Genomic DNA, 24,772 nt, shown 5'->3' on the forward strand with positions numbered 1-24,772 from the left:
CCCGCTGCTGTCTGTAAGGAGTTTGTACGTTCTCCCCGTGTGTCTGCGTGAGTTTCCTCCAGGTGCTCCGGTTTCCTCCCACATTCCAAAGACGTACGGATTAGGCATGCTATGTTGGTGCCGGAAGTGTGGCGACACTTGCGGGCTGCCCCCAGAACACTCTACACGAAAGGTGCATTTCACTGTGTGTTTCAATGTACGTGTGGCTAATAAATAAATATCTTAATATCTTATATCTATCTAAAAGCCTCTTAAGCACCTCTATCATATCTGCCTCCACCACCACCCCTGGCAGCCCGTTCCAGGCACCCACCGCTCTCTGTGTAAAAAACTTGCCCCGCACATCTCCTTTAAACTTTCGCCCTCTCACCTTAAATGCACGTCCTCTTTTGACTTTTAACGTTTCGACCCTGGGAAACAGACTACAACAATATATACAACGATAAGCTCAAAACAACAGAATGGGGAGAAGATTGCAGTGCACTCTGAGGTAGTGCAAAAAGAAATGCTGAAATGACAATAACAGAATAATTGAGAGAGGGAGAGTTAAGAGTCTGAGAATGTGGCAGCACCACCGGAAAGGGGATGTGAGAGGGGTGACTGGTTCAGGAGTCTGACAGCAGTGGGGAAGAAGCTGTTCTTGAGTCTGGCCATCCGGGCTTTCGAGCTCCTGTATCTTCTCCCAGAAGGTACAAGAGAGAAAAGGGAATGGCCAGGGTGACAGGTATCCATGACGGTACTGTTCGCCTTCCTGAAGCAACGCACAGTGAAGATGGACTAGGTGGAAGGGAGTGAGGAGCCTGTGACGGACTGGGCAGTGTTCACCGCTCTCTGCAGGTTCCGTCAGTCCAGAGCAGAGCAGTTGCTGTACCAGACTGAAATGCAACCTGTCAAAGTACCTTCTATAGCACATCTGTAGACATTCAAGAGCATCCTCGTGGACAAGCCAAATCCTCTCATATGCCTAAGGAAGTACATACACTTTCCTGATCACCACACCAGTATGGAGGGACCAGGAGAGATCGCTGGTGATACGGATGCCCAGGAGCTTTAAGATTAAGATATCTTTATTAGTCACATGTACATCGAAACACACAGTGAAACACACAGGGCAGCCCGCAAGTGTCACCACGCTTCCGGTGCCAACATAGCATGCCCACAGCTTCCTAACCCGTACATCTTTGGAATGTGGGAGGAAACCGGAGCACCCAGAGGAAGCCCACACAGACACGGGGGGAACGTACAAACTCCTTACAGACAGCAGCCGGAATTGAACCCGGGTCACCGGCGCTGTAAAGCGTTACACTAACTGCTACACTGCCGACCATCAATACAGCAGCACCGTTGATGAGGGCAGGGCTGTGTTCACCACCCCCTAACCCCCACCCCCACCTCCTTAGGTCAACAACTAGCTCTTTTGCTTTGCTGACATTAGGGGCTGGGTTGTCGTTCTGACACCGTGACACTGGGTTCATACTCTGTCTCACCATTGCTGTTGATCCAGCCCATAAGCCCAAGGCAGGTGTTGGGTTTAAGCCACAATCCAGGGAAAGGATGCACATTCCAGGAGACACCAATCTTTATCCCGATCACTCTGGGCCACCAGATATACTTTAACAGAATCAACTGCAAGTTTTCTCCCCTCCTTGGTTCTTTTTGCATATTTCGGCACATTTTGACGTACGGTGGAGAGCGTTCTGACTGGTCGCATCACTGCTGGGTATGGAGGCTCCAATGTGCAGGATCACAAGAGGCTGCAGAGGGTTGTAGACTCACTAGCACAACCCTCCCCACCATCTAGGACATCTTCAAGAGGCGACCCTCGCCATCCGGGATGTGCCCTCTTCTTGTTACTACCATCAGGGAGGAGGTACAGGACCCTGAAGATCCACTCTCAATGTTTTAGGAATAGCTTCTTCCGCTCCACCACCAGATTTCTGAACGGTCCATGAACCCTTAGCAGGACTCTTAGCAGTGTGAAGGAACAGAAGGATCTTGGGGTCCACATTCATAGATCCCTCAAGGTTGTCACGCAGGTCGATAGGGTTGTTAAGAAGGCTTATGGTGTGTTGACCTTCATTAGTCGGGGTATTGAGTTCAATAACCACGAGGTAATGTTGCAGCTCTATAGAACTCTGGTCAGACCACACTTTTGTGTTCAGTTCTAGTCGCCTCATTATAGGAAGGATGTGGAAGCTTTAGAGAGGGTGCAGAGGAGATTTACCAGGATGCTGCCTGGATTGGAGAGCATGTCTTATGAGGATAGGTTGAGTGAGCTCAGGCTTTTCCCTTTGGAGAGAAGGAGGATGAGAGGTGACTTGATAGAGGTGCACAAGATGATAAGAGGCATCGATCGAGTAGACAGTCAGAGACTTTTTCCCAGGGTGAAGACGGCTGACACGAGCGGACATAATTTTAAGGTGATTGGAGGAAGATATGGGGAGGGGGGTGGTGCCAGAGGTAAGTTTTTTCCACAAAGAGTGGTGGGTGCGTGGAACGCACTGCCGGCGGAGGTTATGGGAGCAGGTACATTAGGGATATTTAAGAGACTCTTAGATAGACACATGAATGATAGAGAAATAGGGGGTTATGTGGGAGAGAAGGGTTAGATAGATCTTAGAGCAGGACAAAATGTCAGCACAACATCGTGGGCCAAAAGGTCTATGTTCTATGAACCCAGGAACACTACCTCACTTTATTTATTTTTGTAACTTATAGTAATTTTTATGTCTTGCACTGTACTGCTGCCGCAAAACAACACATTTCACAACGTATGTCAGTGATAATAAACCTGATTCTGCGTTTTCTGTTTTATCGTATGTATTGTTCTCCACAAGTCTTCCCCACAACCCGGTCCTTATTTTTGGGAACCAATGTTGGCCACCTTGTTCCACCTCATCACTTCTGCTTCCGGTTTCACTGCCTCCCCCAGAAATGTGACCACCCAATGGTATTACCCACTGAGCTGCCTGAGTGGAAAGAGACCGTAATCACAGTGACTGAAGTCAGCACTAATGGCAGAATAATGACCTATGAATGGAATATCGGCTTCAAAATGCATTAACAGAAGTGTGAGCAAACCAAACTCTGCGTGTTTTGTGTATTCACTGAATCATAAATAAACTGGGGTAACTGTAGAAGTTTAGTAAAGATTTTAATTCTGTAAATTTTGATTCTGCAGATGTTACAACTGAGGAATACACAAGTTACTCAGACACAGGTTAGACCAGCACACTCGTGATCAAAGTTTACCAAACAAAACGTGATTTGACATTTTGAGAGCAGCATTAACTGAATAATTCAGTACTTGTATGAAAAAAGGGATACAGTATGTCACACTTAATTAAGACGACACAAACAATTTTGCTTGTAGCTCACAATGTATGCAGCCTTTGATTCAACACAGACCCAGCAGTAATTTTCCTTTTGAAATGTGTTAGGGAAACCAATGTAAAGTTCTGAAAAAAAAACCCTGGTGTTTTATTCTCCACTAAGTGTGGCAAAAAGGACAGTTCTAGCTTCTGCTATGGCTACTAGCCTTAGCTCAGCTAAAGGTACCGTTCTTTGATGTTTTGTCTGTATCTGCCTTCCTGTTAGGCATCACTGTGCAAACGTTCATGGTCAGGATTCAGGCCTTGCCTTGCAGCAGTTAAAACAACCACAGATCCTAATCGTACTCGGAGACCCTATCTTGCAATTGTAGCCTTGATAACTCCAAATACATGAAACATTTTGCTCCCTTGATAAACATTAATGGAGTTGGTAAATGTACACTGACTATTCTCTGTAGAAGGTATAATTTTCACCTGATCACATCAGAATGTTTGACTGTTAAGATCCAAGTGCAGGGAATTTCAAATGCAGCCTTTCACTCAGTAATGACTATGCCTTTCTACGAACACAAATTCATTGTAGAAAAATCCAGCTTCATCAATGTCTTATTATTTCAACTGAATTTTGAAGTCCTCTAAGCCACTAATTTACATGCATTCAGAACGGTTGTGCTATACTTTGGGTACTAAGTGACAGGGACAACTTCTAGTCTTCGTCTCAACTGATCGATACATGGCACATTCCCAAGCTGGGGGTGTGAAAAGCCTCCTCCATTGGGACGGGAGAGGAAAGTGGACGATGTTCCTTGATTCGGCCAAATGCATGGGTTGGCCAAAGACTGTGCGCAATATTCAGGGCTACTGGGGCCAAAAAATTACTCACGGCTTATACAAGAATACACCCACTTAAAGGAACCAGGAGTCTTTCCTAAAGAGCTGGAGGCAAAATTTCATTAGATACGACGCTGTCTTATTAGTAAGAAAGAACAATATGATGCCTATTCACAGTATTTATTAATGAGATCATGAAGCAACTGAGACATTAGCTATCAACAAACACGTACTTCAAATACAGTGGAAAGAATTAAGGTCAACACACTGCTGGTAGATGCAAATTAGAAACTATTATGCAACTATTCTTTCAATGCACAGAGTTCACCACAAAGTTTTGAACACTGCTATTTTTTTAAGGCATATGTGTAACTGCATGAATTATTCAAAGAAATACTGCTGCATACCTCTTAGAAAGATATTATCCTTCTGCAATTTTAAAACAGAATAATCTGGAGGGCAATGTTTCCAGTATGTGCTACCATTCCGGGCTGCTCCTTGAGAGGGAACTTCACCGGTCACTTGCTGTACGTTACTAAGGTACATTTATTCACACACACCCCAGGGTGGTAATTAATTAATGAGTAGCTTATCTCATAACTTTTATTTTTCCATTCTGCACTGCTTATAAACTGCTGCCCCACAACTAACGTGCCTCTCTTATTTAGAAATCACTACCCTGTCTATGGCATTAAGTTGTTAATTAAGAAAAACTAATATAACATCCCAAATGCAGTGCATATCGAGACACTATCCAGTACCGACAGCTCTTTACCTCCTCTCCACTCTAAGCTGGGGCTCAACTCACAGGCTGAAGATCTTGCGCCAGCTAATCATTTCGACTCCCGTGCTACAAGGTAACATGGGACACACTTCCCTGGACTCGGATCTCTCACAGACTAACAGCATTGCGGCGCACACACACAGAAACGCCCACGTCAGTACTAACACAGCAGTCGTTTGCGATCTGGAAGGAATGGGTTCATCACAGTGTGTACGTAACCTAGGGTACATTTATCCACCACGATCACCCAAGACAGGTCGTCAAGTCTAACAACAGAGTGGGTTCTCTCATATCCTCATGGTGCCTCATAACCAACATTTAAAAATGGGTCAACAAATGTGTACGCCGGATTTACTCAAAAGATTTCTTTAAAAACAAAACAGGATTGCTGGAAATCTGAAGTGAAAACAGAAAAAGCCGAATTTACAAATCCTCCAGAAACAGAAATGTTCCTTTCCCTTTCATATCCTCTTTGGGCTACTGTGCTTTTCCAGCATTTACTGTTTATACCCTCGACGGTGGCATCTACCTCTTCCTCCAGACACCTGGGAAACCACAGCCTGAAGCTAACTGTGCAAACCACCTCGGATGCGTCGAACTGCAACCGCAGAAATTCCTGAGAAGAGGGACTGGAGTTCTGGGCAAGGGCATGGTAAGTAAGATGAAGAGGTGGCGTGGAACCACATCCATTGGCAAACGTGGAGGGGAGGACCTGCATGGGATTCTCGACCAATCCGCTGAGTCAAATTGGACGCAATCAGTAAAAAGGGGTGCGCAAGTTTTGATGGTTGGGCTGTCCTCTGCACCAATGAGGAATTGACTGTATAGAACGCACCTAAGGAGCACTCAATCATTTACATGCCAACACAGTCAAATCCCACTTTATTAAAACCAGCAAGCCAACTAGTATATTTATAACAAGGAGGTATGGGATTCTTGAAACAGTTAAAACCTAATAATTACGCAGCATTGAAACTTTAGATAGAGCTAAGGCATGTGGGTCAACAGCCTGTTCCAAATTACATTTCTGCCGAAGCAGATAAATATAGTTTAAGATTAAAGTGAATACAAGACAATTCCTAACACACAAATAAGCGGTAAGGCAACAAGAGTGTTGTAAACTAAAATTAACTACGTTTTACCTGATTCACACTGGGGTCCATTGCTCTAGTTCAGGAAATAATCTACCACTTTTAAAATTATATAGAGCTGTTATGAATTTCTCTATCTTTCTAAGACTTTTTGGACAAGGAAGTTGCTCTAAACTTATTTTCCCTATTAATCACAACAATATTCAGTTCCAAGTCCCCAGCCTCTACGGCTATACAACGCAGGACCGGATATAGTTAACACATTGGTAACCTTTGAAACTGCCCTAGAACATCACGAAAATCTTAAGTGTGCCAACAATGCGCAGTGCAAGCCCCTGGAATCTTAGTGGGTTTTCTTTGCTGAGTAGTGGGCCTTCTGTGCCGGGAGGCCGTTGGTGTGTCCATTCACGGCTACCGTGGAGCCATTTAGACAGTCTTTGCTTTTGCAAGCACTCTTCTTCTTGTAGGTCTGGAATCGTTGAAACACAGAAGGGAAAAGAAATAAGCGTGGATTCGTTCTGCAAACAGCAGCACAGCCAATTCACAAATGTCCAATGAACAAGCAATTCATCTCAACTCTTTGAATAAATCCGGATGCAATCAGTACATTGGTACCACACTGGGCAGTGCCCCGCAGACACTGATACGTCACAATACTCTTGGTTCTCCATTTCGAATGCTCGTACTCGAAAATAAAGACACCAGCTCAGGCTGTGTGCTGATGTACACGAACCAGACACAAAACTCCTTCCCTCTCCTGGCGTCTGCTTAACACTGAGGGGTGGGGCCCAGGCTACCTCTGTTCGCCATGGTGAGATCGTGCATCACTGGGGACTGGTAGACCACCCAGGTCCTACAGTCTCTCTCGTTATCCACACTATGTGATGGGAACTACTGTCCACTGACCCCTCTCCACCTTGTTTGACTGCACAGCACTCCCCAGCCTGGAGATTTCCTTGTGGTAACACTCAATGACCTCGACCACCGCAGAGCTTGCTACCACTGAGAACTCTGCAGGCTGGGGAGAGCTCTGTGGCCAAACAGTCGAGTCACACAGCATGGAAAGAGGCCCTTCGGCCCACCAAGTCAGTGCCGACACATTTCCACCATCCCATTTTACTTTCCCATCAACTTCCACCCAGCTTTTACCACTCACAGTGGCCATTTAACCTATCAACCAGCAGGTCTTTGGGATGTGGGAGGAAACCAGACCACCCGGGAGAAACCCACAGGGAGAACATGCAAACTCCACACAGACAGCGCCCAAGGTCAGGATCGAACCCGGGTCTCTGGAGGTGTGAGGCAGCGGCTCTACCAGCTGCGCCACTCTGCTGCCCTGACAGCTTCCATCACATCCGACAGGTGGTAATGAGAGAGTCTGTGGGATCCAGCTGCTCAACAACTCAGGGCAGCACTGAGCCCCACACCTAAGCAGCCAACATAATCAAAGTCCCCACCCACCCCAGACATCATCTCTTCTCCCCCACCCCATCAGGCAGAAGATACAAAAGCCTGAAAGCACGTACCACCAGGCTCAAGGACAGCTTCTATCCCGCTGTTATAAGACCATTGAATAGTCCCCTAGTACGATAAGATGGACCCTTGACCTCACAATCTATCTCATTATGACCTTGCACCTTATTGTCTACCTGCACTGCACTTTCTCTGTAGCTGTAACACTTTATTCTGTATTCTGTTATTGCTTTTCCCTTGTACGACCTCGACGTACTGATGTGATGAAATGATCTGTATGGATGGCATATAAAACAAAGTTTTTCACTGTACCTCGGTACATGTGACAATAATAAACCAATTACTGATCTTTGCCACTCCATTCACCCCCTTGCACTCCACACCAGTGGTGAGGTCACATTAACCATTTAATGCTGTTGCAGGGCCGGCAGAAGGCTCAGAGCTGTCAGTAACACATCTCTCCTCACACAGTGCCACAATGACCCCTGTTAACACCCTCTAATTCCCGGGAGCACCTCCTGAGTATGAAGCAAGGAGGACTCTCGTTTCCTCAACTTCATTAACTACCAACCATCATGTCTCTGGGATGTGGGCGGAAACCCACATTGTCACAGGGAGAACGTGCAAACTCCACACAGACAGCGCCAGAGGTCAGGACTGAACCTGGGTCTCTGGAGCTGCACAACGATAAGCATAACATTTCAGCTCTTGGTTACCTTTCTCAATTTTATTAGTATTTGCACCTTAAAGTGTGGAATCTGGAATCTGCGTCGAGAAGGAGATAAGATATCTTTATTAGTCACATGTACATCGAAACACACAGTGAAATGCATCTTTAGCACAGAGCGTTAGATGAGTTTTGCGTAGAGGGCAGTGTCAAATGTTTTATGTCGATAGCAAGTCAGGAACAGGTACCAGGACTGGAGGGATCTCTGGTCCTGAGGGCTCGACACCAAGGAAAAGGCAAACTGTGAACTTAGCAGTGAAGTCTACTCAACAGTCTGGAAAACTGGAAAATTGGGAAGACTTTAAAAAGCAATAAAGAACCACTAAGCAAGCAATAAGGAAAGGGAAGATAGATTATGAAAGTAAACTAGCACAAAATATAAAAATAGTACAAGTTTCTATAATTATATGAAGCAGAAAAGGGTGGCTAAAGTGAATGTAGGTCCCTTGGAAGATGAGAAGGGGGAATTAATATTGGGTAATGTGGAAATGGCCGAGGCCTTGAACAACTATTTTGTGTCGGTCTTCACGGTGGAGGGCACGTCTAGCGTGCCAAAGAGAGATGTTACAGATGCGATGGGAGGTGAGGACCCCGATACAATCGCTGTCACTAAAGAGGGAGGGATGAGCAAACTGGTGGGCCTAAAGGTAGACAAGTCCCCTGGTCCTGATGGGATGATTCCCAGGGTACTGAAAGAAATGGCGGAAGTTATAGTAGAGGCGTTTGTGATAATTTACCAAAATTCTCTGGACTCTGGGCAGGTCCCGGCAGATTGGAAGACAGTGAATGTCACAGCATTGTTTAAAAAAGGATGTAGGCAAAAGGCAGGTATCTATGGGCCAGTTAGCTTAACGTCTGTCATCGGGAAAATGTTTGAAGCTATCATTAAGGAAGAAGTAGCGAGACATCTGGATAGAAGTGGTTCCATCAGGCAGACACAGCATGGATTCAGGAAGGGCAGGTCCTGTTTGACAAACCTACTAGAGTTCTTTGAGGATATAATGAGCACAGTGGATAGAGGGGAACAGGTGGGTGTTGTATACTTGGATTTCCAGAAGGCGTTCCATAAGGTGCCGCATAGAAGACTTATCAATAAAATAAAGATGCATGGAGTTGGGGGTAATGTATTAGCATGGATATAGGATTAATTAACCAATAGAAGGCAGAGAGTTGGGATAAATGGGTGTTTCTCTGGGTGGCAATCAGTGGTGAGCGGGGTGCTGCAGGGGTCGGTGCTGGACCCGCAACTGTTCACGATATACATTAACGATCTGGAAGAGGGGACTGGTATCTGCTCCTGGCTATCGACATAACATGGAACATAGTCCTGGTCCAACCACGTAGACGCCACGGCCAAGAAAGCTCACCAGCGCCTCTACTTCCTCAGGAGGCTAAAGAAATTTGGTTTGTCCCCTTTGACACTCACCAACTTTTATCGATGCACCACAGAAAACATCCTATCTGGATGCATCACGGCTTGGTATGGCAACTGCTCTGCCCAGGACCGCAAGAAACTGCAGAGTTGTGGACACAGCCCAGCACATCACGGAAACCAGCCTCCCCTCCATGGACTCTGCCAATACCTCTCACTACCTTGGTGAAGCAGCCAGCATTATCAAAGACCCCACCCACCCAGGTCATTCTCTCTTCTCCCCTCTCCCATCAGGCAGAAGATACAGGAGCCTGTGGGCACGTACCACCAGGCTCAAGGACAGCTTCTATCCCACTGTGATAAGACTATTGAATCGTTCCTTTATACGATGAGATGGACTCTTGACCTCACAATCCACTTTGTTAGACCTTGCACCTTATTATCTGCCTGCACTGCACTTCCCTGTGGCTGTGACACTTTACTCTGCACTGTTAGTGTTTTTACCCTGTACTGCCTCAATGCACTGTGTTATGAATTGACCTGTGTGAACAGTATGCAAGATAAGTCTTTCACTGTACCTCAGTACAAGTGACAACAATAAACCAATACCAATACCAATAAATGGCTTGACACTGCTCATCTCCCTCTTGACTCAGATTCCAGATACCAAAGTGCAAATACTAATAAAATTGAGAAGGTTAACCTAGAGTTGAAAATTTATGCTTATAGTGGTGCAGCCCCAGAGACAAGGGTTCGATCCTGACCTCTGGCGCTGTCTGTGTGGAGTTTGCACGTTCCTCTGTGACCACATGGGTTTCCTCCGTGTGCTTGGGTTTCCTCCCGCATCCTGAAGTCGTGCCAGTCGACAGTTAATTGACCGCTGTTAATTGCCCCGGATGTAGCTGCATTAGCAGTAGAATCTGAGTGAGTTCACGGGCGAGTGAGAGAGAACAGGTTACAGGGAAACGGGACTGATGGGATCACTCCAAAATCCGGCACAGACTCAATGGGCTGAATGGTCTCCTTCTATGCTATGAGATATATGAACTTGCATGCTCCTCGTAACGATTGCTTGTGATTTGTTTGTGACGTGCTCTGATGAAATTCAAAATGAGTTAAGGAAGGCACGTCAGAAATGTACATTAAAGTAAAACTACTTTGTTAAATAGTGAGTGGCATAAGAGAATACATGGTCAAGCAAATAAAAAGAACTGATATCAGTCTGACATCAGAGATTTCTTCATGACAGATAAAGCATGGAAATAGATTTCTGCCAAGTGCTTTAGAAATGCACTCAGGATTTCAGGACATCCTTAATTATCAGATGATTTTTTTTTTGATGTGTCTCTTTCACAGCTGGTAAGGCAACAAATGCAGCTAACCACGTACCTTGTTTCTCAGCTGCTGTAAGTAATAATGACGGGAGGGACATGAACAAGTTGTGGAATAATTTCCCCTCACATTAGCCCGAGATCGTGGGTTGGGCTGCTGTGGCAGAAGAGATTTACAAGGATGTTGCCTGGATTGGGGAGCATGGCTTAGGGAAACAGGTTGAGGGAACTCGGCCTTTTCTCCTTGGAGCGACGGAGGATGAGGGGGGACCTGATAGAGGTGTATAAGATGATAAGAGGCATTGATCGTGTGGATAGTCAGAGGCTTTTCCCAGGGCTGAAATGGTTGCCATAAGAGGACATAGGTTTAAGGTGCTGGGGAGTAGGTATAGAGGAGATGTCAGGGGTAAGTTTTTTACTCAGAGAGTGGTGAGTGTGTGGAATGGGCTGCCGGCAACGGTGGTGGAGGCGGATACGATAGGGTTTTTTAAGAGACTTTTGGATAGGTACATGGAGCTGAGTAAAATAGAGGGCCATGGGTAAGTTTAGTAATTTCTAAGGTGGGGACATGTTCGGCACAACTTTGTGGGCCGAAGGGCCTGTATTGTGCTTTAGGTTTTCTATGTTTCTATGTTCTATGTTCTCTCTTGAAAAATACACAAGGTATATGCCTTGATGCAGGGATTTTCAAATTGAATTAAAAGCGGCAGGTGCTATAAAGACGTGCAAGTAAGAATTCATTAAACAGCTACCCAACACGATCACTTGCCTGAATGTAGAAGTTTGTGAAGAGGATAATCAGAGAGATCATGTAGCCAATCTGGAAGTACAGCCAGCCACTCGGAAACCCACAGGGCCAGATAACACCAAAACTGGTCTGGATTATCGTCAGAACAAACTGCAGCTGAAAAAAATTGGAGAAACATACAACTTGAATCTAAATCCTTTAAGCAAAGACAATTGTAAATTGTAAACTGGTTTATTATTGTCACAGAGAAAATCTTGTCTTGCATACAGTTCATACAGGTCAATTCATTACGACAGTGCATTGAGGTAGTACAGGGTACAGAGTGCAGAATGAAGTGTTACAGATATAGAGAAAGTGCAGTGCAGGCAGACGAAGTAAGATACGCAATTCAGAGCACTGACCTTATACTAGTGAACCAGAAAAGTTAGAGAATTGGTAATTCTGATTCTTTTTTTTAAGAATTGCCAAATTAACAGAGGCTTTGACAACCGATGATGAATCTGAGTATTGTTGGGGGATCAGTCTGATAGGTAAAGTTAGAATTTAAGGCAGAAAGTTTTCTTAAGAGCTGCAGTCGACACTGCCATAACTTTGCCAGCTCATTTACATGTCTAAATAAGCTTTCTCAGACACTTCTGGCAGCAGGCTATTAGTGAGGAAGTACTGTTTGTTAATGGTATTGACAAATGCTTCTAACATTTTCACACACCAAATGGCAAAGTGCAGTTTTATCTATTTTTTGAGTATCTAAATTAAGCCTGCTTCCAGCTCCAGAACTCAACTTGCTCCTTCAACACAAGTCTAGATTTACAATGATTCTTGCCAGAATATCACAGATGAGATCTTTCAATTTGACAGCTCGGCCAGATTCTGCTCTAACTCCATCTACAAGTTTGCAGATGATACCACCATAGTGGGCCTTATCTCAAACAGCGATGAGTCGGAGTACAGGAAGGAGATAGAGAGCTTAGTGACATGGTGTCATGACAACAACCTTTCCCTCAATGTCAGCAAAACAAGACCTGGTCATTGACTTCAGGAAAGGGGGCGGTGTACATGCACCTGTCTACATCAATAGTGCTGAGGTCGAGAGGGTTGAGAGCTTCACGTTCCTAGGAGTGAACATCACCAATAGCCTGTCCTGGTCCAACCACATAGACGCCACGGCCAAGAAGGCTCACCAGCACTTCTATTTCCTCAGGAGACTAAAGAAATTTGGCATGTCGCCTTTGACTCTCACCAACTTTTATCGATGCACCATAGAAAGCATCCTGTCTGGATGTATCACAGATTGGTATGGCAACTGCTCTGCCCAGGACCACAAGAAACTGCAGAGAGTTGTGGACACAGCCCAGTACATCACGGAAACCAGCCTCCCCTCCATGGACTCTGTCTATACCTCTCGCTGCCTTGGTGAAGCAGCCAGCATAGTCAAAGACCCCACCCACCCGCGTCATTCTCTCTTCCCTCCTCTCGCATCAGGCAGAAGATATAGGAGCCTGAGGGCACGTACCATCAGGCTCAAGGACAGCCTCTATCCCATGGTGATAAGACTATTGAACGGTTCCCTTATACGATGAGATGGACTCTGACCTCACAATCTACCTTGTTGTGACCTTGCACCGTATTGTCTGCCTGCAATGCACTTCCCTGTAGCTGTGACACTTTACTCTGTATTCTGTTATTGTTGTTACCCTGTACTACCTCAATGCACTGTGTAATGAATTGATCTGTACAATCGGTATGCAAGGCAAGTTTTTCACTGTACCTCGTACAAGTGACAATAATAAACCAATACCAATGCCGATACCAAACATTGCTTAAGTCTTCAAAGCTGGAAGAAAAGCTCTGATGAACAAACTCTGGCTTAATGTCAAGAGCTCTGAAGAAATCCTTGCTGATCTAAGGAACACTAAAATAGTCAGCATTTTCAAGAAGGGGAATCGGTCTGACCATGGGGACAACTATGGTATCTCGCCCCTCTCCACTCCTAGACAGAATCCTCTGGGACAGGCTCTTTGCTCTTCCTGGAGAGATCCTATCGGAGCCACAGTGAGAACAATAAAAAGACAGGATCTATGTGGCCGGGTAAATCCAAGTAGCTTAGATCAACACCAGAAATTGTTTGAGGTTTTCAGTGATCTAAGGGCTTTGACTCTGTTAACTACATAGTCCTGTGGCAACTACTACTTAGGTTTAGCTACCTGTAGACATCCACCAATGGCGTGAGCCTCCTGTATAATCACATGATAAGATATCTTTATTAGTCACATGTACGTCGAAACACACAGTGAAATGCATCTTTGGCATAGAGTGTTCTGGGGCAAGCCCGCAAGTGTCGCCACGCTTCCAGCACCAACATAGCATGCCCACAACTTCCTAACCAGTACGTCTTTGGAATGTGGGAGGAAACCGGAGCACCCGGAGGAAACCCAAGCAGACACAGGGAGAACGTACAAACTCCTTACAGACAGCGGCAGGAATTGAACCCAGGTCGCTGGTGCTGTAATAGCGTTACGCTAACCACTACACTACGACCACCATTGTCCTAATGCAGTGGCTCAGAGATGGACCCTGCCGCCATTAGCAGCAGAGTCAAGCAAGGTTGTGTATTCACCCTGATCCTTTTCTCCATTTAGTTTGCTACCACGCTGTTCCTTGTTGGAACCCACCAGGGATTACCACTGGGTAGCAAATGAATGGGAAACAGTCAATGTTGCTTGTCTGTCTACCAAGCCCAAAACCAATTCAAGTTCCTAGGAGTGAACATCACCAATAGCCTGTCCTGGTCCAAACACGTAGATGCCATGGCCAAGAAAGCTCACCAGTGAGTCTACTTTCTTAGGCAGCTGAAGAAATTCGGCATGTTCCCGTTGACCCTCACTAATTTTTATTGAGACACCAGAGAAAGTATCCTATCTGGATGCATCACGGCTTGGTACAGCAACTGCTCTGACCCAGACTGCAAGAAACTGCAGAGAGTTGTGGACATAGCTCAGCACATCACGGACACCAGCCTCCCCTCCATGGACTCTATCTATACTTTTCGCTGCCTCAGCAAAGCAGCCAGCATAATCAAAGACCCCACCCACCCTGGACATTCTCTCTTCTACCCTCTCCCATCAGGCAGAAGATACAAAAGTCTGAAAGCACGTACCACCAGGCTCAAGGATAGCTTCTATCCTGCTGTTATAAGACTATTGAACGGTTCCCTACTGTGATAAAATGGACCCTTGACCTCACAATCTACCTCATTATAACCTTGCACCTTGTTGTCTGCCTGCACTGCACCTTCTCTGAGACACAAGGGGTTCTGCAGATGCTGGAATCTGGAGCAACCCACACAAAATGCTGGAGGAACTCAGCAGGTCAGGCAGCATCTATGGAGGGAAGTAAACAGTTGATGTCTTTGGTCGAGACCCTTCATTGGGACTGGAAAGGAAGAGGGCAGAAGCCAGAATAAGAAGGTGGGGGGAGGGGGAGGAGCACACGCAGGCAGGTGACAGGTGAGTCCAGGTGACAGGTGAGTTCAGGTGAGAGGGGGAAGGTAGGTGGGTGGGGGAGGGGGAGAAGATGTAATAAACTGAGAGGTGCCGGGTAGAAGAGGCAAAGAGCTGAAGAAGAAGGAATCCGGTAGGAGAGGGCAGTGGACCATGGAATAAAGGGAAGGAGGTGGGGGATAGTTGGGCAGGTCATGAGGGCAGGGGAGGGGAAAGGGAAGGGTTGAGGGAAAACAAAGGGGGGCAATGGGATAAAAATGGGGTAGGGGGTGGGGAGGGGTACTGGAAGATAGAGATGACCCTCTTGGCACTTCTCCCTGCAACCGTACAAAGCGCTACACCTGCCCCTACACCTCCTCCCTCACCACCCTAGGCCCTAGACAGTCCTTGCAGGTGAGGCAGCGCTTCACCTGTGAGACCGAGGGTGTCATTTATTGCATCCGGTGCTCCCGGTGCGGCCTCCTGTACGTCGGTGAGACCCGACACAGATCGGGGTGACCGCTTCGTCGAGCACCTTCGCTCCGTCCGCCGCAACAGCCGGGACCTCCCGGTGGCCCCCCGCTTCAATTCCACATCCCGCTCCCACACTGACGTGTCTGCCCACGGCCTCCGCTACTGCCACGTCGAGGCCAGGCGCAGGTTGGAGGAACGACACCTCATATTCCGCCTTGGGAGTCTCCGACCTGACGGCCTCAACACCGATTTCTCTCACTTCCGGTAACCCCTCCCCTCTCCTCCACACCCCACCTTTATCCCCTTACCTCCCCCCCTGTTTTCCCTCATTCTTGTGGCCCCCTCACCCCTTCACATTCCCCTCCCCCACCCTCATAACCTGTCCATCTATTCCCCACCTCAACTTCTGGCAACCCCTCCCCTTCTCTTTCTCCACCCCCCCCCCCCCCCACTCCTTCGTCCTCCCTTATTCCTGTGGCTCCCTTCCCCCTGCCCATCTCCTCTCGTCCCCTCCTCCATCCTTTATTCCATGGTCCACTGCCCTCTCCTACCGGATTCCTTCTTCTTCAGCTCTTTGCCTCTTCTACCCGTCACCTCTCAGCTCATTACACCTTCTCCCCCTCCCCCACCCACCTACCTTCCCCCTCTCACCTGAACTCACCTGTCACCTGCCTGCGTGTGTTCCTCCCCCTCCCCCCCACCTTCTTATTCTGGCTTCTGCCCTCTTCCTTTCCAGTCCTGGTGAAGGGTCTCAGCCCGAAACGTCGACTGTTTATTTCCCTCCATAGATGCTGCCTGACCTGCTGAGTTCCTCCAGTACTTTGCATGTGCTGCACTTGCTCTGTAACTGTAACACTTTATTCTGCACTCTGTTATTGTTTTACCCTGTACTACCTCAATGCACTGTGTAATGAATTGACCTGTATGAACGGTGTGCAAGACAAGTTTTTCACTGTACCTCGGTACAAGTGACAATAATAAACCAATTCCAATTCCAACACTGGAGAGCACTGTGCCTTTGTAATGCACACAGAGGAAGGCATGCAGACCACCCAAAACCTCATACAAATGCAACACTGTTATTAAGGAAGCAAACCAGCTCCTGGACAACCCACACCTTATGCATGTATCAAGATTAGAAGTGCAGAGGAACAGAGAGATCTTGGGGTCCACGTCCATAGATCCCTCAAGGTTGCCGCGCAGGGCAATAGGGTTGTTAAGAAGGTATGTGGTGTGTTGGCCTTCATTAGTCAGGGTACTGAGTTGATGTTGCAGCTTTTAAACTTCTGGTGAGACCACACTTGGAGTATTGTGTTCAGTTCTGGTCACCTCATTATAGGAAGGATGTGGAAGCTTTAGAGAGGGTGCAGAGGAGATTTACCAGGATGCTGCCTCGATTGGGGAGCAGGTCTTATGAGGATAGGTTGAGCGAGCTCGGGCTTTTCTCTTTGGAGAGAAGGAGGATGAGAGGTGACTTGATAGAGGTGAACAAGATGATAAGAGGCACAGATCGAGTGGACAGTCAGAGACTTTTTCCCAGGGCAGAAATGGCTAACACGAGGGGGCATAATTTTAAAGTGATTGGAGGAAAGTACAGGGGGGATGTCAGAGGTAAGATTTTTACACAGAGAGTGGTGGGTGCGTTGAACGCGCTGCCAGGGATGCTGGTAGGGGCTGATACATTGGGAACATTTAAGAGACTCTTAGATAGGCACATGGATGATAGAAAAATGGAGGGCTATGTGGGAGGGAAGGGTTAGATAGATCTTAGAGCAGGATAAAATGTGGGCACAACATCGTGGGCTGAAGGGCCTGAACTGTGCTGTAATGTTCTATGTTCTATGTTCTATTCTGCGCATATGTTTCCTTACTTGACTGCTTTCCCAGGAAGTAAGATTGACAAAAGATTTTCAACCATGGGGTCCGGTGTGTAAATTCTGACTACATGAAGCTAACCATGATCTCTGCACTCCAATCAAGGTCTGGGCACAATGCTATGTTCAGACCAACCCTTCCCTCCAGCTGTGAAACCAGAGTTTCATATCAAAATCTTTGAAAGATCTAGGAGCAGCACCATCAATGTCACCTCAGTATCTGATGGAGACAACCATACAAAACGTCAAGCGTTCTCTTCAAAGCCAACACCACCAGGGACAAGAAAATCTCTCATCTCTCTTTTCTATGACACCCTCTATACCTCACTCGCTCTCTCTCTCTCTAGACAGTGGTTGTGTGGGGCCAGTCCTCTTGTCAGTCAAGGTCAAAGGACTTGCAGTGCTCAAAAGAAATGTGACAAGGACACCATCAGAGCATCTCTGAAGATACCTTGGGTTGAAACCTGCAAGTAATGAAGAAACCACTCAGGCTGTTAGATCTGTCTAACGCTCTTCTCCACCTTGGAGAGTTTAGTCTCTCTCAGGCAGTGACAAGAAGACAAAAGATGAAATGGTGAGGAACTTGGCTGTAGCATGACATCCTGACTCTTGAACGAAGTGCCATACGCCTTCTTTACCGCCCTACCAACCTGTGCAGCCACCTTCAGGGAGTTATGGACTTGGACCACAAGATCCCTCTGTACATCAACACTGTTAAGGGTCCTGCCATTAACAGTGTACTGTCCCTTTACATTTGATCACCCAAAGTGCAAGACCTCACACTTGGTTGGATTAAACTCCATTTGCCATTTCTCTGCCCATACGTATCTGCAACTGAGCTATATCCTGCTGTATCCTTTGGCAATCTTCTATACTATCCACAATGCCACTAATCTTGTCAGCGAACTTACTATATCACAAATAGCAGAGGTCCAGTACAGATCCCTGCGGAACACCACTAGTCACAGACCTCCAGCCAGAATAAGTTCCATCGACCACTACCCTCTGTCTTCTACGGGCAAGCCAGTTCTGAATCCAAATGGCCGAGTCACTGTGGGTCCCCTGCACCTTGGTTGGAATCTGGAATGGACTGCCTAAGAAGCTGGTGGAGGCAGGTGCTGACACAACAGTTTAAAAGCATCCTGAATTGCCAAGGCACAGTAGACCATTGACCAAGGGCTGGTAAATGGAATCTGTACAGATGGTTGGCATAGTCATGGTGGGCTGAAGGGCCTGTTTCTGAGCTGCAAAACGCTTTTGACTCTAAATCAGATTGAAGAATCCTCACAGAGACACACACAGTGAATATTTGGGGTCACAGCGCCAGCTGGTTGGGTGCTAAAAATGGACTTAGAAAAATTTCAAGACATTTTAATTTCACTGCCAGTCTAAAGTAAGAAACATGAACCAAGAATTAGGTGGGAATCAAGTACATCATCAAAATAAAGTTTGGGGGAGAAAGACAGAATTCAAAAAGAGAGAGGAAAAAAAAAGTTAAGTAAGTTATAAACAGCACACAAGATGCTGGAGGAACTCAGCGGGTCAGGCAGCATCTGTGGAGGGAGATGGACAGTCGACATTTCAGGCCGAGACCCTTCATCATGACTGGAAAGAGAAGGAAGTTATAAGTTGTTTTTCTTTATAAATCTCCAGTACCAAATAAATTCTAAATGAATGAAAAGGCACGGCAGTGTGTGGGCAGGCATGGTAGCGTAGTGGTTAGCGTAATGCTATTACAGCGCCAGAGACCAGGGTTCAATTCCGACCACTGTCTGTAAGGAGTTTGTACGTTCTCCCCGTGCCTGCGTGGGTTTCCTCTGAGTGCTCCGGTTTCCTCCCACATTCCAAAGACATACGGGTTAGGAAGTTGTGGGCATGCTACGTTGGTGCCGGAAGCGTGGCGACACTTGCGGGCTGCCCCCAGAATACTCTATGCAAAAGATGCATTTCACTGTGTATTTCGATGTACATGTGACTAATAAAGAAATCTTATCTTATAAAAGTTCCCATACCTGAGGTCCCTTGGCAATTATTTCAACAGATCGCATGACTAATAGACACACTGGGAAGAAAAAGCATTGGCCTCTGGTGACTTTGAGGGGTAACTAGAGGTAAGCATGGCAATTTCGTCCCCTTTAGTGAATCGAAATGCTGAGTATATTGGAAAGGTGCTGTTATAACTCCTGTGGACAACAAGGTATTTTGGACCACAACTTTGATATTTCTTCATCCACACAAACTTCAGAAGTTACTGACTGATTTATAAGATAAGATACCTCTTATCAGTCACATGTACAGTGAAATACATCTTTTGCGTAGAGTGTTCTGGGGGCAGCCCGCAAGTGTCGCCATGCTTCCGGCGCCAACATAGCATGCCCACAACTTCCTAACCCGTATGTCTTTGGAATGTGGGAGGAAACCGGAGCACCCAGAGGAAACCCATGCAGACACGGGGAGAATGAACATTGGAACAGTCCTTTCATTATTTTTATTTCATAATCCAGGGCACAATCATTCATCCTGACTGTAGCTTGTTTAACCCCACCCTTTATCTCTTTCCTATAGGCAACAATATGTATTTCTTTCATAATTTTCTACACTTGCCTTCTTTAAATCATTTCTTATGAGTGTATTTTGCCAAACTTCATGCATTTAACTCTTTGACTTCCAATCATGCCTGTTCTTTAACTACACATTGTTCGCAAGCTTAAGAATGAGACCTTCTGCTTAAAGTAAACTACCTTTCTCCTTTTCATATCATTTCGGTAGAAGTAAAGATGAGAGAGAGGGAGGGAGAGGAAGGGGGAGAGGGTGGGAGGGAGGGGAGGGGCTGGAAGGAGGGAGGGAGGGGAAGGGGAGAGGGGAGGGTGAGAGGGTGGGAGGGAGGGAGGGGAGGGGGATGGAGGGAGGGGAAGAGGGTGGGAGGGAGGGAGGGGAGGGGCTGTAAGGAGGGAGGGAGGGGAAGGGGAGAGGGGAGGGTGAGAGGGTGGGAGGGGAATAGAAGGAGGGAGGGAGGGAGGGACAAGTAGTTACTGATTCAGATTTTAACTCTCTCTCCATTTCCTTGGGATTCCCTGACCCTGCTCACGTGCCTGTCCGGTTCTCTCTCTGCATCAACGACTTGACTCATCATCCAAGCCTACATGTGACTTTACCGGTGACACCTCTCTAGGTTTATCAGCTTCTGACAAACTATCTATCCATTATGCACAGGGCTTCCTCCTTTTCCTAATTGAGAGACAGAATCGCTCCAAGTTGATCCCTACAGTCATGCAGCAGGGAAATAGGCCCTTCAGCCCATCATGTCCATGGTGACCAGTGCACCTATCCATCCTAATCCCTTTTTTCCCGAGTAGGTCCATCGCCTTCTATACCTTGGTGATTCAAGTGCTTGTCAAGATACTTGCTCAATGTTGTGAGAGTATCTGCCTCCACTATCCCCTCAGGTAGCACGATCCAGTTACAAATTGGTGATTGGTTTATTGTTGTTACATGTACCGAGGTATGGTGAAAAACTTTGTGTTGCATGCCATCCATACAGATCATTTCATTACAGCGGTGCATTGAGGTAGTACAAGAGAAAACAATAACAGAATGCAGAATATAGTGTTACAGATACAAAGTGCAGTGCAGGCAGACAATAAGGTGCAAGGGCCAAGACAAGGTAGATTGAGAGATCAAGAGTTCATCTTTATCATGAAAGGGGTCCACTCAAGGGATAGGGATCGAAGCTGTCCTTGAGCCTGGTGATGCACGTTTTCAAGCTTCTGTTTCTTCTGCCCGATGGAAGGGCGGAGAAGAGAGTTTGACTGGGGTGGGAAGGACAACTCTCTCTCTTTGCAACTACTCTCCATTTTTAAAAAAATCCCCCTCTGATCCACTCTAAACCTTCTCCCTCTCGCCTTCAAACTAAGCCCTGTTGTCTAAGACACTCCCACCGCAGGGAAAAAAAGATTCTTCTGTGTTTTTTTAAGGAGCAGCAAGATTCTTGCTGCCTCCCAATTCCTTAGAGGCAAGTTTTCTTTTAAGATCTTTATTTAAGATGACCTCACCCTTAGTCATTCAACAATCATTATCTTCAACCAGCGACTTAAAAGTAACCTTCCACTCTCCAACTTTTTAGCCTTGCTTTAAAGAAATTTAATTTCTTTTTTTTTTACTTCTTTCTACATATTTCTGATCTGAATATACCTTCTGTTTTTGCACACAAAATAGGATAAATGTTGTTGTTGAATAAGGAATCTGCTTCCCACTTCCAAACTTTTTCTCTCCATTGCATCTTTCTCAATCTTTTTCTTTTGCAAATCTTTTTCTCTCCGAACCTGATTAGCGCCGCGTACAATCTCCAATGTGTTAAGGGCCAAGCCTTTGTACTAGTGCTCTCCTGCACTCCCTTCCCCGAGGATTCTCCAGAGTTAACACAGAGTGATGTACACATTCCATGAACTAGGAAACAGGAGCAGGAGTAGGCCACTCAGCCCCTCAAACCTGTCCCTGCCATCCAATATGACCACAGCGGATCTGCCCCAGGCGTCATCTCCTCTTCTATGCCATTTCCCCATTGCACTCAGTTCCTTGATCTTTCAAAAACAGATCCACCACTTCCCTAAATCCCCCCAGTAATCCAGCCTCTGGGATAGAGAATTCAAGAGATTCACCACCCTCCGTGAGTAGGACATAGAACGTGGAACAGTACAGCACGGGAACAGGCCCTTCAGCCCACGAAGTCTGTGCTGACCATTATGCCAACTTCAGCTAATCTCACCTGCCTGCACATGGTCTGTATCCCTCCATCCTCCATGTGAGTTCCTACACACCTCAGTTTTAAATGACCAGTCCTACTCCAGTAACTAAATCCCCTAGCTAAGTATCCTATCTGGATGCATCACGGCTTGGTACAGCAACTGCTCTGCCCAAGAACCCAAGAAACTGCAGAGAGTAGTGGACACAGCCCAGCACATCACGGAAACCAGCCTTCCCTCCATGGACTCTGTCTATACTTCTCATTGCCTCGGGAAAGCAGCCAGAATAATCAGAGACCCAACCACCCCAGACATTCTCTCTTCTCCCCCCTCCCATCGGGCAGAAGATACAAAAGCTTGAAAACATGCACCACCAGGCTCAAGGACAGCTTCTATCCCGCTGTTATAAAACTATTGAATGGACCTCTTTTACATTACAGATGAACTCTTGACCTCACAATCGATCTCATCATGGCCTTGCACCTTATTGTCTGCCTGCACTGCACTTTCTCTGTGACTGTAACACTATATTCTGCATTCTGCTATTGCTTTTCCCTTGTACTACCTCGACGTTAATATGTTTTGAAATGATCTGTATGGATGGCATGCAAAACAAATTTTTTCACTGTACCTCAGTACGTGACAATAATAAACCAGTTACTAATACCAACAGCATCGTTCAAGATTCTCTCTGGTGGAAGCATCTCAACATCTACCCTGCCATGCCCCATAAGAAAAGTCTCTTCTCTATAACCATCTTATATCGGCTGAAGGATCACATCAGCCTCACGATCCTGGGAGGTTACTCCTGTCAGGATATGCTCCGAATCCTTTTCCATCCCTGAATTTGCTGCGTCTGACTCTCCTCCTTCGCTGAGCTCCTGTTCTTTCTGCATCGTCATTGCTTTCCACTGAACGTCTATCCCACACCCCTCTGATCATGGGGCACTGAGCTGGCAAGTATAACCCGGTCACCAGCTGGAAATTGCAACCATCATACAAAAGCTGATTAGTCACTGACTGGAGAGTGTGTGACACACGGCGGGGAAATCAGTCACAAGGGATGGGGTCGAGAGCTCGATTTGAATCAATTGCAAAAGTCAGAAACACAGGACCTTTCACTTCAGTGCAGGATAAGAACTTCAGCATCTCTGCTCTTGGGTGATAGTCACACAAGCCACCCCCCCCCCCCGACACACTCACACTCACACACACTCACACACACACACACACACACTCACACACACACACACACACACTCACACACACACACACTCACACACACACACTCTCACACACACACACACACACACTCACACACACACACACACACACTCTCACACACACACACACTCACACTCACACACACTCACACTCTCACAAACTACCACACACACACACTTGCACTCACAGTCTCACACACTCACACACACACACTCACACACTCTCACACACACACTCACACACACACACACTCACACACACTCACACTCTCACAAACTACCACACACACACACTTGCACTCACAGTCTCACACACACACTCACACGCACACAAGCCCCCCACACACATATACAATCAGACATACACAAGCCCCACACACAGACACACACACACACAAGTCCCACACACACACACACACACACACGTCCCACACAGACATGCACGCATACACACACACACACACACACACACACACACACACACACACACACACACACACACACACACACACACAGCACTGAGGCAGAGAGCGAGCAAAATCATAGAACAGAGAACAGGAACAGGAACAAGCCCTTCAGCACACGATGCCTCTGCCGAGCATGATGCCAAATTAAATTAATCCCTTCTGCCTGCACAGGCTCCATATCTCTCCTTTCTCTGCATGTTCATGTGTCTATCTAAAAGCCTCCTGAACACCTATATCGTATCTGCCTCCAACACCACCCCTGGCAGCGCATTCCAGGCACCCACCGGTCTCTCTACCCCACACATCCCACCTCCCACCTTAAAGCTATGCCTTCTCGTATTCAACATTTCTGTTGAATAATGGGCAAAAGATTCTGACTGCCTACTCTAGCTATGCTTCTCATAATCTCATAAACATCTATCAGGTCATCCCTCAGCCTCTGACGCTCCAGAGAAAGCAACACAAGTTTGTCCAATCTCTCCCTATAGCACATACCTTCTAATCCAGGCAGCATCCCGGTGAACCTCTTCTGCACCCTCTCCAAAGCCTCCCCATCCTTCTCGTAATGGGGTGACCCAAATTTAACCAACTTCACCCACCACTCTCTGTGAAAAAAAACTTGCCCCACACATCCCCTTTAAAATTCCCCCCTCCCACCTTAAAGCTATGCTCTCCAGTATTCAACATTTCTGTTGAATAATGGGCAAAAGATTCTGACTGTCTATCTACGCCTCTCATAATTTTATGAACCTCTATCAGGTCTCCCCTCAGTCTCCAGCACTCCAGAGAAAACATGGGGCAATGGGGCGACCAGAATTTAAGAT

The 24,772-nt window shown here is 46.6% G+C and overlaps 1 protein-coding gene across 4 annotated transcripts in view; it reads right to left on the reverse strand.

Annotated features, from left to right (window-relative positions):
- Window positions 1–3,137: 3,137 nt before the first annotated feature.
- elovl5 (ELOVL fatty acid elongase 5) overlaps window positions 3,138–24,772 on the reverse strand; it is a 154,218-nt gene continuing 132,583 nt past the window's right edge. For all 4 annotated transcript variants that reach the window (XM_052024417.1, XM_052024419.1, XM_052024416.1 and 1 more), the window contains 2 exons: window positions 11,711–11,845; window positions 3,138–6,507 (listed from right to left, as the gene is read on the reverse strand). In XM_052024417.1, coding sequence (XP_051880377.1) covers window positions 6,382–6,507; window positions 11,711–11,845 — 261 coding nt within the window. In that variant the 3' untranslated portion in view covers window positions 3,138–6,381. The remainder of the gene's footprint in view (window positions 6,508–11,710; window positions 11,846–24,772) is intronic.

This window comes from Pristis pectinata, chromosome 10 (genome assembly GCF_009764475.1).
Source record: "Pristis pectinata isolate sPriPec2 chromosome 10, sPriPec2.1.pri, whole genome shotgun sequence".
NCBI classification, from domain to species: domain Eukaryota; kingdom Metazoa; phylum Chordata; class Chondrichthyes; order Rhinopristiformes; family Pristidae; genus Pristis; species Pristis pectinata.